The 16,525-nt window shown below is 43.4% G+C and overlaps 1 protein-coding gene across 2 annotated transcripts in view; it reads right to left on the bottom strand.

The window, feature by feature from the left end:
- The window catches only part of STAC (SH3 and cysteine rich domain), a 132,096-nt gene extending 121,612 nt beyond the window's left edge, over nt 1-10,484 (bottom strand). The window contains exon 1 of one of the 2 annotated variants that reach the window (XM_019508981.1): nt 9,894-10,484. In XM_019508981.1, coding sequence (XP_019364526.1) covers nt 9,894-10,010 — 117 coding nt within the window. In that variant the 5' untranslated portion in view covers nt 10,011-10,484. The remainder of the gene's footprint in view (nt 1-9,893) is intronic. The other variant, XM_019508982.1, reaches the window with a different exon arrangement.
- Between the last annotated feature and the right edge of the window lie 6,041 nt (nt 10,485-16,525).

Below are 16,525 nucleotides of genomic sequence, written 5' to 3'. Positions count from 1 at the left end.
AGAGAGAGAGAGAGAGAGAGAGAGAGAGAGAGAGAATGTGTATAGGCATGTACACAAGACCTAACTATCCCAGAATAACAAATGACTGGCGGTGCAGGCAGTCACCTGGCATCTGGGAGATCCTGATTCAAATTCTTGCTCTACTGAATACACAACAAGGACTTGACCCAAGGGTTGCTCATTCCTGCTCACTGCCCTAACCACTGGATTCTCTCTTCTGGCATGCATCTTTTACTTATTTTGACAAGAAAGCTCATCTTGGAGTTGAGAAAACTTGCTGACAAAAATTTCATCAAAATCAATGCATTTCTGCAAAATATGTCTGGTTCAATTAAATGGCATTTTTGCCAAAAAAAAGTTTCACCAATCTTTTTTTGGCCAGCTATGCTTTCCGCTCATGTTTAGCAAAATTTTAAAAAGCTGTAACATTAATTTCCTAAATATTTCCCTTAAAAGGAGTTTCAATTCTGTACATGTTATGTATTATAGTGAAAAAAATCAAGAGATCTGCACACCGCAAGCTCAAGTGTTGCTGATTTCCTCCAACTGAGAACCTTGCCATTGATTGATTTAAAACTGAAAAACACCTAATTTATACTGGAAGAAACAATTGGCCAGATGCTCGATTTAGTTCTAAAGAGCAGGGTGGAACTATGCTAATCTGTATCACAAAATGTCTTCATCATGTACAAAAGGGCTGTGTGAAGCTTCAGGTACTGATTCAATTCGGAGGAGATTTGGCCTGATGCGGCGACCAAATCTCTAAATCTGAATTGAATCAGGAGACCAAGAAAAAGTTCTGAATTGATTCAAAGCTCTCTGAATCGATTCGGAAAAGACTTGGAGAGCTTCAGAGAGATTTGGAGATTAGGGCAGTTCCTGCTCACCACTGCAGGGAGCAGGAGCTGGACTCCATGCCGGTAACTGCTGGGGGGAGGGGGCTGGAGGAGGGAGAAGGGGACCTCTGCCAGGCCCCATCCTCTGCCTGCTCCCCATTCCCCCTGACCCCCGCCTGCTCTCCCAGTCCCATCAATGGCTGCCCTGCCTGGCCCCAGCATTAAACCCCACACTCCACCCCAAAAATCCTGCATGCACCAGCTGCTGCAGCAGCTGTTGGGGCTTCTGGGGACTCGTGGCAGAGCCCCCCCATGCAGCGTGGGGCAGTGGGGTGCAGTGGGGATCACCCCCCGACCTGGCAGGAGCTGGTGAATATGGGCCTTTTATTTTAAAGAGCCAGGACACTGGGGCCGAGCGAGGTAGCCACTGGGGCTGAGAGAGCAGGTGGGGGATGGGGCCTGTTTGATTTGGAGATTTGGTTGATCCAGCAGCAGCTGAATCTCCGAATCCAATTCAGCCAAATTGATTCGGGACAGTGATTCGAATCGCCAAATCTAATCACTGTCCCCTGAATCAGCCAAATCCAAAGCAAATACGAGCCGCTTTGCACAGGCCTAATGTACAATATGTACACTCAGTGCAATGCCATTTTCATCTCTGCTTTTCTGAGTTGGAAGGTTATACTAATAGAGAGAAGGTAGGTGTGTATATGGGATGGGAGCAAGGTATCCAGTTTCACTAGTAAATCCCCAAGCAGCGTGTTTTTACTGAATCATTACTTCAGCTTTTAAGTTAATGGTGAATTATCAGTTATACTATATATCTCTGTTCCAGAAATGACACCTCTTTGGATGGCTACACTCATCTTGTTAAATTTCTGAGTCTTTCATAATTTAGGCCAGGTTTCTTCTTAGTTACAACTGTGTAAATCTTGTAGATTTCTATGGGAATAAGTGGAGTGTCACAAGAGTAACCAAGGTATGAATCTGGTTCTACAATTCTCTTCAATATAATTTGCAATTGCAAGTTGTAATTTACTTAGCTACCTTTGCTTTGTGACCTACATCATGCCTACATAGCCCTATCTTTCTTTGTTTTACTCAGAGGAATGACCTGAGTGAGAATGGGGAGGATTATTTTCTAAATTCTTAATTTATTAGGTTAAAATACACCCAGTTTATAGTATTTTGCTGTATCTAAACAAAATCTAACTGCTAGGTACTATAGGTCAGCTATATTTTGCTTTCCTTTTAGAAGAGTGGGCTGCAAAAATGACCTTCATCATTATTAAAGCAGTGCTTGTGTGGTGTTTTAATAAAGCTGCATTTCTAAGTGCCATCTAATAGCTTATCTGCATCAAGATTAAAAAAAAAAAAATGAAATGAGCTGTCACTGAAACTAACTGAAAGCACAGACTTAGGAATTCCAGGTGGGGAGCTGGAAACTCCCGCAGCTGGCAAACAGCACAGTACTACCATTGTTAATGGAATGATGTCTCAAATAGCTACAGTATGAGTGATTCATGACAAATGCCTAAGTCATTGCAATTCAGTTTGATAGGATTTGTCACATTACTACTGTCAGTTAAGAACAGGTCAGCTACAAAATGCATTATGCATTGAGGACACTCCATGGCCTCGTAACTCAGGTGTGCTTATTTTGGGGGGAGTGCATGTGAACTTTGACAGGGCATTCTTAAAAGGTGACTTGTAAGTCATTTGTAATATTTAAATGATCCATGCTAAAAGCAGAAGTTCATTTTAGTTTATATACATCACAGGTACAAATTGGAGGTTGTCTGAGATAAGTTCTCACTCAAGTTGTAAGTTTCTTGTGATACTGGTAAACTGACTGAGTTCAATGGAGTTCCTGTGCTAATAGGAAATGAAATTCAGAGTCAACATTTTTCCAGTTCAGTCAGCTCAGGGTGTCCTGCTGAAAAAATAGACACCTGGGTGGTAGAACTTGGAAGATTTGCTCATGCTTCTATTAGAAATGGGCATCCACGAGCAAGGAAAGAAGAATTTCACCCCGTACAAAGTTACCCATTTTACACGAATGCCCATTTGTGTGTGCAAATGAAACTTGTACAAGAGGTAGGTGCAGACAGCAATTAATGGGGCCTAGTTCAGGCACCGACATCTGAAAAACTGAGGTACATTTGGACAAACTGACTAAGTTTTTCTCTCTGCGTACTTATGACAGCATGGGCGACTAGTGCCACCTGAGTCAGGGGGAGCACATGCCCCCCCAGTGGCCAGTTATCAACCAGTGTGGGGGGTCCCCTTGCAGCCAATCTTGCCAACCAGGGGGAGGGTCCCCCACGGCTAATTGCATGGCCTTGGGGGGAGATTTTCCTCTGTGGCTGATCATGCTGACTGGGAATGGCAGTGGCGCTTCACCAGGTGTCCCCACTCCCTGGTCAGTGCTTGCAGGGGGGACATGGGCACTGCCACCTGCCCCCCCTGCCTATCACCTAAGTGGGGAGTGTGGCTGGTTAAGGGGTGCACCAGTGCTTTCAGGGGGTGCATATGCACCCCTGTGCACCCCCTACACATTGCCACTGCATGAGAGCATCTTCCTGCAAAAACTGCCTATTTTGTTTCAGTGAAAAAAACAACTTATTTTTGGCAAATTAATTTCTCACATAAGGCTTGAGTCAAGTCATTATTAGCCAGTGACAGACCAGATGCTTGTTAAGAGGCAGTAGGAATTTGTCTTTATTTGGATGGCAGGGTGTGTAGGTTAAAGGAGATCAGAAAGAACTAAGTTACTTCCCATTTTACTTCAGGTATCTTGACACCCCAAAAAGAAGATAATTACTGAAACCTAATTACAGAGAAAGAAACCTAATTACAGTCCGAAACTATTTCATCATCAACAGAGACAGCCTTAGGGGTGGGCGACATGTGCAACCACGCATGCCATGGTCGGGTGTGCAAACACATGCATACATGTGTGAGCAGCCCATGCTCACAGCAGCACTCTCCCCATGCCCTGGTGGATCTCTGCCCCAGACAGGAGGATTGGTGCCCAGCCCAGCTTGCCCCCTGCCTCCAGTCACTGCTCAGGAAGAGCTGGGCCAGGCATGTGCAGGTAGGGTGGTACCTACTCCAGTCTGCCTGCCTTGCTCCCACACCGCAGCAGCTGTGCCTACTTGCCTTCTTGCTTGGCACACTATGCTGCTCTGTGTTCCCACCGGACTGCACTCTGAGTCCCTGCCCACCTGCCTCTGCCTGCAGCAGGGCTGATGATTTTGGGGTGGGAGGAGGGCCACCAAAATACAAGTTTGCTCAGGACACCATTTTCCCAAAGGCCGGATTTGATCAGCAGATAAACAAGTGGGAGGTGAGACAGAGAGGACAAAGTCAAAAGAAACTTGTATCAACAAGTACAACAAACAAGGAATCAAAAAGCAGAACATTTTTTAGATCTAGCCTTTGCCTATAATCTTCTGCCTAATTTCTATTAAAACACTTAAAATAAACTGTGGGTAAGAAGTACTTTAGCTCATTTTTTTCTGCTTAGCATTACCTTCACCATTATGTACTCACCATTTTATGGAGTGGCATGTAAAACAGTTCTGAGGCAAAATAGGAAATAATTGTGTTTTCCCTTCAGGATTTTTAAGGCTGTTTTCATATTCTCTAGAAGGCCATTGATGTAATAGACTGCATACTGGATATTTATCCAGCAATGTGGAGGGTGAAACGCTAACTGTATGCCATGCTCCCTGCCCTTTTAAAATATTCATTGACTAATTACCATCTATGGAGCCTCATAAAGTATTAACTCTTTATACAAGTGAGATATCCATTAAACTTTGTAGACCAAATCCTGCATGATATAATCTTATTAAAGCCAACAGAGTTGCAAGCTGTCCAAGCCAGCTCAGATTAACCATTATTACTTTAAAGATCTAACAGTGTGGTAGGTAGTGTGGGTTCAAACTTCTGGATTGCTTTGGACACAAACTGAGGAGATTCAACAATAAATTGAATCTTGCTGTGTGGAAGATTCAATATACTAAAAGTTACATCTTGGCTTTTACTTTCTCAGAATTTATCCTACAATGTTTGCTGTGTCAAAAATTAGGGTTTTTTGTACAAATAAACTGCAATTTTTTTTTTTAGACAGCATTAAATTTGGATGTTGTTGTCTTTGTTCATCTATGAACTGGTCACTGGCTATCTGGCGTCTAATAAATTCAGCTGCATGAGAATCCCTTTAACATGTTAAAGCCAGACAAAGCCATGTTAGTTTAAAGGGAAAATGCATTCAAGGCAAAAAACGCTTAGGTGTCTCAAGTGTATAAATATCTGGAATGCAAGCAATTCAATGTGCAAGTCAGTTTAGGGTCTTCATGAAAATATTTAAGCTACAGAGCACAAAGGTGTGTGACTCTCATGCATGTAATTACAGCTGTACTTTGCATGAGTGGATGGAAATAGGTATACATGTGAAAGAGTGCCTGATTTTCTTCCAAGAAAGTGAAAACTATTGGGATGAATTTCAGTGGAAGCCAGCAGGTGCTCAGCGTAACAGAAAAAAATCACACCCTAGAGACTCAGTGACTAAATATGCTGAAAAACTATAGCTCCCATTGACATCAATGGAAAATACAAGTGCTCAACACCTCTAGAAATTGGAATCTGAATATGTAAAGGGTACTTTCTGTTCTGGTATCTCTGGGGAATTGTCCATATTATTAAAATATACTATGTGACTTGAATTGCTGTTACAGATATCAAGATACGGCTCATGTAAAAGTATAGATATCAGAAGACAGACTCACATCCTCCTACAAAGTCTTACTGAGTTTCATAGGGATGGAACTACTAAGCTTTCATATAACTTACATCTAAACCTGTTGAAATTAATAGCAAATGTTTTCCTTTGTACAGAGTTTTCTAACTTGTGTATCACATTTTATAGCAGCAATACAGCTTTTTTTTTTAACTTGGTAATGTAGCCCCAAAGTTGAAATGTTTTAATTTACTATTAAATTGTATATGACTTTTACAAAGGACCAGAAGGGGCACTAGTAACTAGAGCCTGGACACACAACTCTTCACACAGGAACACATTCCCTAGTCATTTTCTTATTTTTGAGATGCAAATCTAGAGAACTCCACTAAAAACTAACCAATCAGTCTCCTAGATGGATCTGAGGGATCAAAATGTGACAAGGCAATAATTATCCCCATGTACATAATATAATTATCACATGCATTCATTCTGCATGCACATAAAGTTGTTCCTACAATATACCTTAAGCACCCAGTCCCACACTACTTAGGTGCTAAATAAATGCTTTCAAGAGCTAATAAATTACTGTTATTATCACAGCATTCCTATCCATTCAAACTACAGGCTTTTTGAACACAGCAGTAACTTATATGCTGTTACAAGTAAGCCTAGTTATAACAGTTATTGTCCCCTGGATACACATTCGAATTGATACCACCTACAGTGTAACGTGCAAAGCGCCCAAAGGGAGATGATCTGAAAATGCATGTTTACTGATAAGCAAATATATTGGGGGGTTCCTTAACATGAAATCCCATTTTACTATTATGTTTGTGGCTTTATATCATGGGCTAGAGATGTTTCCTAACACCAGGTGTAATCAGCAACAAGGTTAAAGGAATGAGTGTGGCCCTAAAAGTTAGGTTCTCCTGAACATTTGCTGTGTTAGATTCAGACCTCCTTTGTCAGCTCTTTGCGTCCTGGAGCAAGTCTCTTAGGGTGCATCTTTATCACTTCTTTGGCAAGCCTAAGGAGCAGCTCTTTCAAACACCCCCCTAAGCCACCTTCTCTTGCTGCACACATGGAAATGAGGCAGTGAAGCTGTCCTGAGGACAGCCCTACTGCTACTCTTCAGTACCATGGAGGGAGCGGTCTCAAGAGCACTATACCTTCTGGAGACTTCAGCACCTCATTTCTTGGCATGTGCGGAGCAGAACGAGAGGGTTGTGGTGTGCTTTAGAGGGGCAAACCCTGGGAGCGCCACAGAAGCAGCACAGACATAGGGTCAGATTAAATCTTCTCCCTCATGCTCGGTAGTACCTCGCTCAAAGTATGACACAAGCACATCTGGAGCCATTTCAAAAGGGGAGGGATACCTTTGGTCCAAACTGCGGCAGCTGTTATATTGCGACAGTGTGTGGACACACAAGGAACAATAGAAATGTAGCTAAACAGCTCCAACATTAACATTGCTTCTTTCAGGGTAGCTGTTAGAACATAACAGTTGCTGCATGCTCCCAATCAGCAGCTCCCCTTTTGAAACAGCTCTGTATGTATGCATGCCCATGCCCTAAGAATAATCTCACTGAATTTATTTGCTAACATGGTAGTCAATATGAACAGGAGAATTAATATTTGGGACTTAAGCACTCTGCATCTCAGTTTCCTCAACTGTAAAATGAGGTTCCTAAAACTTAGCAAACAGAGTGTTGTGTGGGTGAGTTCATGTTTGTACAAAGCCGTGTTCACTGTGGATTAGAATATACCTTCTATATAAGGCAGGCATGATTAAAACATGAGCAGTAGTCCAATTAGAAATGCCTGCTCAAAATCTTTCAAATGTTTGCACAAATCTTCATTGCTAGAAGTCAGATTTTTCACCATTAATTTCCTGCCTAATAGATCCTTCTGAATTTCAGCTACTTCTTCCATTGCTTGAAGTGGTGAATCTCAACCACATGCTAGTCAGGTACTCCAGCATGTCTTCCTTGTCATCCCTTCAGCATGGTTTTGTGCATGCAAGCTTAAAATCCATTTTCTGAAATTTGGCCTGATGAGATTCTAAATCATTTTTGCCTGCAATAGGGATGTAGACTTCTTGAAGCAAGATATCCCTTCCAGTCCTATGTATGTTTCTTAGAAGGCTTTAACCTGCTGGAGGATTCCCTGTTTGATATTAAGGTGGTTATTGTGCATACTGTCAATGATCCCATTCCACTGTCAATATGGAGGGGTCACAGAATAGATTTAAAAGTATAAGTTTTCGTCAATAAAAAGTGACACAATGTTATCCTTACAAACCTGAGAATTCAGCTGTTCCTTTCATTACTAAAGCTAAAACATGCTTATCACAACACGCCAAGTAAACAGAAACCTCCTTGGCTTTTAATAGAAAAGGAGAATACCCTGTCCTTTCTGATAATATCTAAATCCCCAGCATACACTATATATGCTATAAACATTATATATACACTGTATTTACTTGCAAATAATAGCATCAGCTGCTAAACTGCACAGACATCTGCTCCAGTATATCAGTTCAAGTACTCATAGATGTGAGCCTGGCAAAGCCAATGATAATAATGTTAGGTCGTGAATCATTTAGTAGTATCGTGCCGTCTTGCCAGATGTCTTTAACTTCCATTGGCATTGGTAGGACTGCTATGAATGGATGGCTAAAAGAAAACAATTTTGTATGCAAGATTTTTGATTTCTCTGATATTAAGATTTATGAATATTCAGCTTTTGCTGGTCATGGAGCTGTTGGGACCCATTCACTCAATGCCTCTTTCACACAGTTGTAAACACAAAGTGAAACCTCAAGTTTTATATCTCTTTGCATGTCACTGCTTGAGGACAGTATCTCACTGCAGAAAGCAGCCACAGCCAGGGCCCAGCACACAATACAATGCATGTGACAATCTGGTCCTAGCAGCCTGGTGGCAGTTCACGTGTTTAACACAGGACCTCACAGAATTCCTCCAGCACTTTGATTGGCTCCAAGCAACTCCTGTGAGGTGCTTTCAACTCCCACTGATTTCTCTGGAAGTTAGGTTGTTCAGCCCCTGCCAAGCAAATATTCTGGGGAACAGAGGCTTACTGTATAACCTCGTTTCTCCTCTTCTATAAAAACACTACTGCATTCTACAGGGATGCTCCAAAGCTTGATAGCTTACTACAGCACTGAGTTCTTACTGTAGATGCAGGGGGCCGTTCCCTTTTTTTATGATGCCACTCCTTTATTTAGGGGATTCCCTTGTTCTCTACAGTGGTCTACACCAAAAATATTCAAATTAACGTTATCATTATGCTTTATCAAATTGCCACAGTGATTAGTAATTGGTACTGCAGAACAATGTCATAGTCTTTACTTAATGGGCTGAAAGAACCATCTAATTTAAATGCAGCTGCAAGGTCCACCTTAGCTGCTTAATTAACTGAGAACAGACACAGTCATTTTGAAATGCCCAATCCAGTTGTAAGCTCCCTGGAGCAAGGGGCTATAGTTTGTTCTGCCTAGCTTAATGGGGACAGGGTCTATGACTGGGGCTCCCAGGTGCCCTCACTGTGCAAATAATAAATAAGTAACTATTAGGATCATATTCGCCTGTTTAGTGAATAATAAAGATATTGAAACTACTGTTTTGTGAGTCCACCATGTTACATTCACATCACTTTTTCTAACAAATCACAGGTCGACTGAGAAACTTCTCTTGTGTGAGTCAATTAAAAATGTAAGAGCACAGAAAGTGGAACTGGATGACTGTTTTCAGCTGGGTAAGTTGAACCAGGTCAATGATAAAAGGTGGTGAAAAAAATCCATGAACTGTGGTATGAGTAGAGATTCCTCGCCAAAAGGATTTCCTAAGCACCTTTTCATCTACTGACTTGTTTAACAGTGAATGCCAAAGTTCACTAAAGGGTCTCCTAGGAAAGACAAATAAATTCACCTCCTCACTGAACCTGCTACTCAATCAGTCTTTCCAAGCATGAATAAGTGAAAACCTTTTAAACATTCTGATGCCAAGTGTGGAAATGGTTATACATTATTTAACAATTGATTTCCTGCTTTATAAGAAAGCCTTCAACATCTCAAAAACAGGTATTTTTCAGTCTGACCTCTTGAACTGCCTAGGTAAAAAGGTAAGAATTCTGCAACATAATCATTACTACAAATACTTATTAAGGTTAGAAAACCACAGTAAATTGTCATTTCAAATCTCAATTCAGAATTCCAACTTAAAAACATACACTGTCAGCAAAGAAGAAAATAACACGTGCATTTTTGTATCACATAGATGAAATACCTTTGATTCCTGGCTGGTAGTAGATGCTGGAGAGGGGGGCTGATCTGTATTCTCCAGTTCATTCTCTTTCTCCACGCTATCCATGCTGACTTCAGTAGTGCTGCACGGAGGAATCATTTTACTTCTGTAATAATACTGCTGCTATCGTGAAGGGAGCTACAATATTCTCCTGCTTTTGTTTATTTAATCTGTTCTTTCTTCCCTGTTCTTCTAGAGCAAATGAACTCCTCTCATTCTCAATTTGACTATATTTGCAAAGCTAGAATTCTCTGGATTTTTTTTTCTTCTCCTCCTCCTCCTCCTCTTCCTCTTCCTCCTCCCCTCTTTCCCCTATGTAATTCTGCTGCAAGGGAATTAAGTTATTGATGGCTCTGTAGGTCAGTTATGTGCCTATTTCTGTGTTTTTCTTGGTCCTTCTTTCCTCTGTGAAGCCTGGAGGTGTAGAACAGAGTCGTGACTGTCAGCCCAGTGATCAAATGGGAGTGTGCTGAAGCAGAAAGCCTGAGCTGCTCACACACATGGGGCACTGGAGGGAGGAGTTGTATTTCTAATGCCTTGAATAGCTTTGTAAGAGCATGTGCTGTCATAGTAGTGAAAGAAAGTAATGCACACACACACATACAGCAGGACATGTGGCTTGGGACCTCTTTTACCTTTTAATTAGGCTGAGGATCTTGGAGCACAGCATGGTTTAAGGATGGGCAGTTGTTCACTCAATAGTCCTATCCATCTTGGGGTGTTTGTGTGATGTAGATTTCAGAGAAAATGAACAAAATACAGTTGTGTCCCCACCAGAGATGGCCATTAAAGATCAAACCATGCTACACTTTCAGAATACAAAAATTTCTCCCCAACACCTCCCTAGCAGGGGACAAAGCACATTCCATGATATTACCCCAACCTGGAAGTGCATTGAAGATGCAGGCAGAAGAGCATCTTTGAGTGATGCACTTGGAATCAGGCATGGCAGCAGCTGTTAAGAGGTCGAATGAAGCATCCAGGATGCACAAAGCCTCTACCTAGAGGTTGCCACGGTGATAATGCTGGATATGTGACTAAACGGTGGTGTCCAGTGAGGCAGTAGGAAGCCTTTCTGCTCAGTGGAGGCTAGTGTTTGTCACATGTGACACAAGGAGAATGAGTTAGTGCTTAGCAAAAATTTACACCTAGTGGCCAGATCCTCTGTAAATGTAAATCAGTGTCGCTTCAGTGGCTTTCTGGTATACACTTGCTGAGGATGTGGTCCAGTGCATTTCCAAAATTATTTGACACTTCATCCTCTGTCTTTGCAGTCACAAGTCTTCCTACATAGGACAGAATTGGCAGCATATTATTTAAAGGGGATTCAGTGGAGTATTTTTGTTTCAGTTTGTCATGTTATTGTGGGATGCATTTCTCATTCCCTTTTCCCACCGTTTTAAGGCTCGATCCCATGAAGGCTCAAGTGCCACAAAATCAGTAGGATTTGCCCATGCTCAGCTCCTCCAAGGTGTGCTAAACACATTTCACAACCCTTCACAACATCAGAGAAATATATGACCCTGAAATACGAATCAGAACACTAGCTGAAGTTAATTTCTCCTTTTAACTGTAGTGGTATTCTGAAAAGTGACATTGTAAAGAAGGCACTCAGCAGATCTGTTACCTCTGTACACTTGAAGGTGTATCTGCTGGCCTTTGATACAAATGCATTTTGACTGCTTTCATGTCCTGTAGCTAGAAAGAGTGAATCAAGTTCTGTTTTGGCCTTTGCCTCAGCAACAGGATAGTTAATCAAAGCTCTGCTGCAGGTCTCCCAAGTTAATTGACTGGAGTTGGCTGCAGGTGTAAATGAAGACAGAATAGGAAGAGAATCACAGAAGCATAAAAAAACTAGGGTCGGAAGGGACCCCAGGAGGACATCTAGTCCTACCTCCTGCCTGAGGCAGGATCATCCCTATCCAAAACATCCCATACAAATCCTTGCCTTATTACTAGAACTACACAGATCCATTTTAAATTACCCAATTGTGACTTGTGGCTACTGAGCCAGTTGTCTAGCCACCATATAATAGGATTTTTACAAGTGTAAATCAGGGCAGAATTTGGCCTGCAGACTCTAAACCCTTTGTAATGACACAAAAGCCAGCAAGCCAAAAAACAGACCTTGATTTTGAATTCTCAGGGGAGCTTTCAGGGATGGACTTGTTGGTGGAGGGGGAGCAGAGGGAAACTGTCCTCCTTGAAAATGGACCATATCTAATACTGAAATCCTTAACAGACAACAAGCATGGGAAACCAGGATGCTGTTTTGTACAGTCTCTTCAGAGCACAACTTTATGTACCCGCCAACAAAATTTGTTTCGCTGGTAGCAGGTAGGAGAGCTACAGCTGTCAAAAAAAAAAAAAGAAGCACACCAACCCCTAGTTTAGTCAGCTAAGATTGAGGTGAAGAAATACAGATGCCAGAATGGCTGGCTTGGCAAGTAAGTGAGGTAGGAACTGATTTACAAACTTCTGAATCTTAAAATCTAAGAATGTTCCCCTCTTGAGCCAGAGAGAACATTTCTCACCATCCTTGCACTGGCTCCAAGAGCCTGGGTTTGCCATGGCATCCGTCTCACAGAGAGAATATCTCACTGGGGAAAGGGGACAGCTTTAAGCACATTAGAGGAAGGGGTTATTAGGCAGGGACTGGTCAAACCTGGAGACAGAAGGGACGGGGACAAATGAGAGAGACCCTTTCAAGGAGATGTTAGCCCGATGGAGCTGGCACTCATCCTCTGTGAAGACAGCTATGGCTGCTTGCAGATTCCAGCTGGCTTTGGGATGGACTTTGAAAACATTTTACAAAACAAAACAGCTTTGCCTAACAGAACAATGTTGGAGAACTCCATAAGGAAAATCCTTCCTCCTCCCATGGGTATTTCGAGCTCAAATTTATTAAGCCCCATTTATTAAGCCCCTACCTAGATCCTGTAAATAATTAGGGAGCTGAGGCACATCTTGTACAACAGGTCTTTCAGCTCTCCTCTAAAACAAACCTGTGATCCTTTGAAAAATCTGACTAATAGTTAATGCTCTCAGCATTGTAAAATCCTGCACACATTTTGTATGAAAAGCTTGTAACGTCATGACTGTGTAAGTGACTATCTACTCTCTGTACTCAAGTTTTTTTTTTGTTTTACCAAATTAGTACTGACACCTGCTGCATTCCCTCTCTTCTTCCAATTACTCACTTGTCAGCCATGACTGATCTGTCAGTTACTTGACAATTAGCCTGGGAAACATGACTCAAAGCTGAAATCTTAAAAATGCCATTTTATTTCCTTCCTCAATAGCTGGATATCAAAAATTAAATGCAAACCATAACCAAACAGATTGGTCAAATTAAATAAACCTATATTTCCTTCTCTCCCACACTTTATTCTTGAAAAGTTGGTTTTGTGATTAATGCTGATCACTTTCTAGGTAAAGTTTCTTGGCTAAAACATGAAGTATAGCAACTTGGCACTAAATTAAAGGAAAAGGAGCAGATTCTTTAATGAAAAGAGGAGCATAGATTTTGGAGTGGGGAAGGGAATGGTAATGAATAAAGCATAAGGCCAAATTCTCAACCCTAACTGCAGCTGTTTAACAGTGCAGAGTGGTGTAAAACTATCTACAGTTAGAGCCAAGCTATGCCCCCATGAGGGGGTCTGCAGATGGTGACTAGCTGACATAAATGGCTCTACACTGCCTACTCACCCCTTGCAGACAGTACAGTGCAGTACAATATCCTATGTTCTCCTGATCCTGAACCAAAAAAGTTCTTGACGATGCAGCTGACAATGCTTGGAACAGTTCTCAGACTGTCCTCAAATGTTTCACCTGGGATGCTTTAGCAACTGCTGGTCCAAGACATGGGATGATGACACGGAGCTACCAGTCCCTCTCCCAACATTCCTCAGTTGCACTCAAGCTAAACTTGGGGAAGCTGAAAAAATCAGACTCAACGTTCCTATTCTATGCCATTCACATGCACAGCTCATGAATTCAGCCACTTTTGGGTGTATCAACACTGCAGATTAACGTGTGATTGTAGCATGTTTACTAGGGCTGTGCAAAACAGCACTGTTTCGCTTTGACTTCTATTTCAACGGAACAGTGTTTTGTTTTGAGTTTAGCTTTGTTTCGAAAGCACTGTTCCATTTTGTTTCATTGAAACAGTTTTGCTGTTCTGATGCTGTTTCAAGTTTTGCCCACACCCCTGGAGGAGTCCAGCAGAGACTGCCTGGGGGTGCTGGTGGGAGGCTGCTGCTGCCACTGGGAGCTGAGCTCAGTGGAGGGATGTGGAGCATGGCCCCAGTGCTGTGCTCCACTTCCCACCACCGGGCTGAGTTCCACGGGGCTGGCAGCTGCTGGGTGCTGAGTTGGTGGAGGGAGGTGGAGTGTAGCCCCAGTGCTGCACACCACCTTCCTCCATCGGGCAGCAAGCCCCCTAGGCACTGGGCATGGTGGAGGGAGTTGGAACACAGCCCCAGCCTCCCTTCACTGGGCAGCAAGCTGCTAGATGCTGAGCCCAGTGGAGGGGGGTGGCATGCAGTGCTGGTGGTGCACAGTGCCTCCCTCCACTGGGCAGCAAGCCGCTAGGTGGAGGGCTTGCTGTCCGGTGAAGGGAGGTGGCATGCAGCACTGGGGCTGTGCACCACCCCCCTCCACCGGGCTCAGCGCCTAGTGGCTTGCTGCCTGCTGGAGGGAGGTGGTGCACAGCCATGGGGCTGCACTCTACCCCACTCCACCAGGATCAGCGCCTAGTGCCTTACTACCCAGTGGTGGGAGGCGGCATGCACTGCTGGTGCAGCGCACCACCTCCCTCTACCCAGCTCAGCACTTAGTGGCTTGCTGCCTGGTGGAGGGAGGGGTGTGCAGCCCCAGTGCTGCACTCTACCTCCCTCCACCAGGCTCAGCTCCCAGTGGTCAGGCTCCATGGAACTCAGCCTGGTGCGGGGAGGCAGGGTGCAGCGCTGGCTCTGCCCACCTCCCACCACTGGGCTGGGCTCCATGGGGTTAGTGGAGCCAATGGGAGTGTAGCCTGGTAGTGGGAGGCAGGCACAGCCAATGCTGCACTCCCATCAGTTCTGCCAGCCCCACAGAGTGCAGCCTGGTGGTGGGAGGTGGGGAATGCCAGGGCTCCTCTTCCTGCCTGGCTGAGCTACATGGGGCTGTGGAGCCGCTGGGAGCACAGCCCTGGCTTTCCTCTGCCTCCCCCACCTGGCTGCAGCTTTGAAACTCAAAACATTTCAAAACTTATGAAACATTTTGACTGGCCTCATTTCATTTCAAGGCTGGTTTGAAGCCCTTCATTTTGTTTTGATTTTGCTGTTTCGAGCTCAGAATGAAACAGCTGGTGAACTTTTGCGCAGCCCTAATATTTACATTGTAGTTCAATCTAGCCTAAAGAAACAGCAAAGACATTGTGAGAAAGGCTATGTGATAGCAACCAGGGTATGAGTTATCATCTATATCCTATGAGTGTCTATATACATTCTCTAGGGTGGGTGGGGGCATTTTAGAGCAGCTTGTGGAGAGCCACTCTAATTAAAACACTGCAGCGCTGTGCATTCAGCATCCTGCATTTCAAAATGGCCATGGGGTTGCTTTAACTAAAGCTCGCCCTTGCCACTGTTTTGAAATGCAGGATGCTGAATTCATGTGATGCTACAGCATGCTGGAGTATTCTAATTAGAATGCTCCAGCAGACTGGATTAATAGAGCCTGCTCTGATGCACTCTAATTAGAACACGTCAGAGCATGTGTATAGGCACCCTATGAGACTAAACCCCCATGTTTAATCACAGGCAGGGAAACCAGACCCATACAGGGAAATGACAGGTCCCCTGGCACTTCACTGATCACCTTCCCTCTTGTGTCATCAAGGACATCCACACAAAGTGGGTACTAAACACTTACAGATCAGCATGGTCTGATTTTGCACCCACTTTATACAGATGTAGTAAATGACCATATGAGGTCCAAGGTGGGGGGAAGAATTAGGTTCTATAGAATCTGAAGGAGAAAAGAGAAGTAAGAGACCCTATGAACCCCATTAAGGAACTGATCACATGGAACTGGTCAGTCTTGGAAACCCTAGGAGGTAATAAAAAGCCATCAAATGCTGCACTACACATTTTCTCAACACTAGCCCTTGCCCAAGTGCCTCCAGTCTTGTTTTGGAGATAATCCTTTAGAGAAGAAATAGCAGCTCGGCTTCTTATCTGTTCAATTCTTTGGCAACAAAGCTATTACATAATACCACTTGTGATGGTGACTGTATTGTAAATGTGGATTAATATTGTGCAGCTGGTCAGGCATTTCATAGGATCCTTTTCTCCAGGGTGGAGGAGGGGAGTGGTGGAGGGGGCGTTTTAATTAGAGTGCTTCCTGGAGAGCGATTCATTCAATGAGTTTTAGTTAAAGCACCCCCATGGCTATTTTGAAATGTGGGATGCTTCATACATCATGGAAGACTACAAGGCTGGACAACATCATGGAAGACTACAAGGCCTTGGGATACCAACTCAAGAAGATGGGAGCTCAGGTGATATTTTCCTCCATTCTCCTGGTAAGTGGATGGGGTAGGCGTCATAAGGCCTGCATTGATGTCGTTAACT

Source organism: Gavialis gangeticus, unplaced genomic scaffold (assembly GCF_001723915.1).
Source record: "Gavialis gangeticus isolate Ggan-Ray unplaced genomic scaffold, GavGan_comp1, whole genome shotgun sequence".
NCBI lineage: Eukaryota > Metazoa > Chordata > Crocodylia > Gavialidae > Gavialis > Gavialis gangeticus.
The sequence above is the reverse complement of the archived record's forward strand: the minus strand, read 5'-3'. Positions and strand labels throughout refer to the sequence as shown.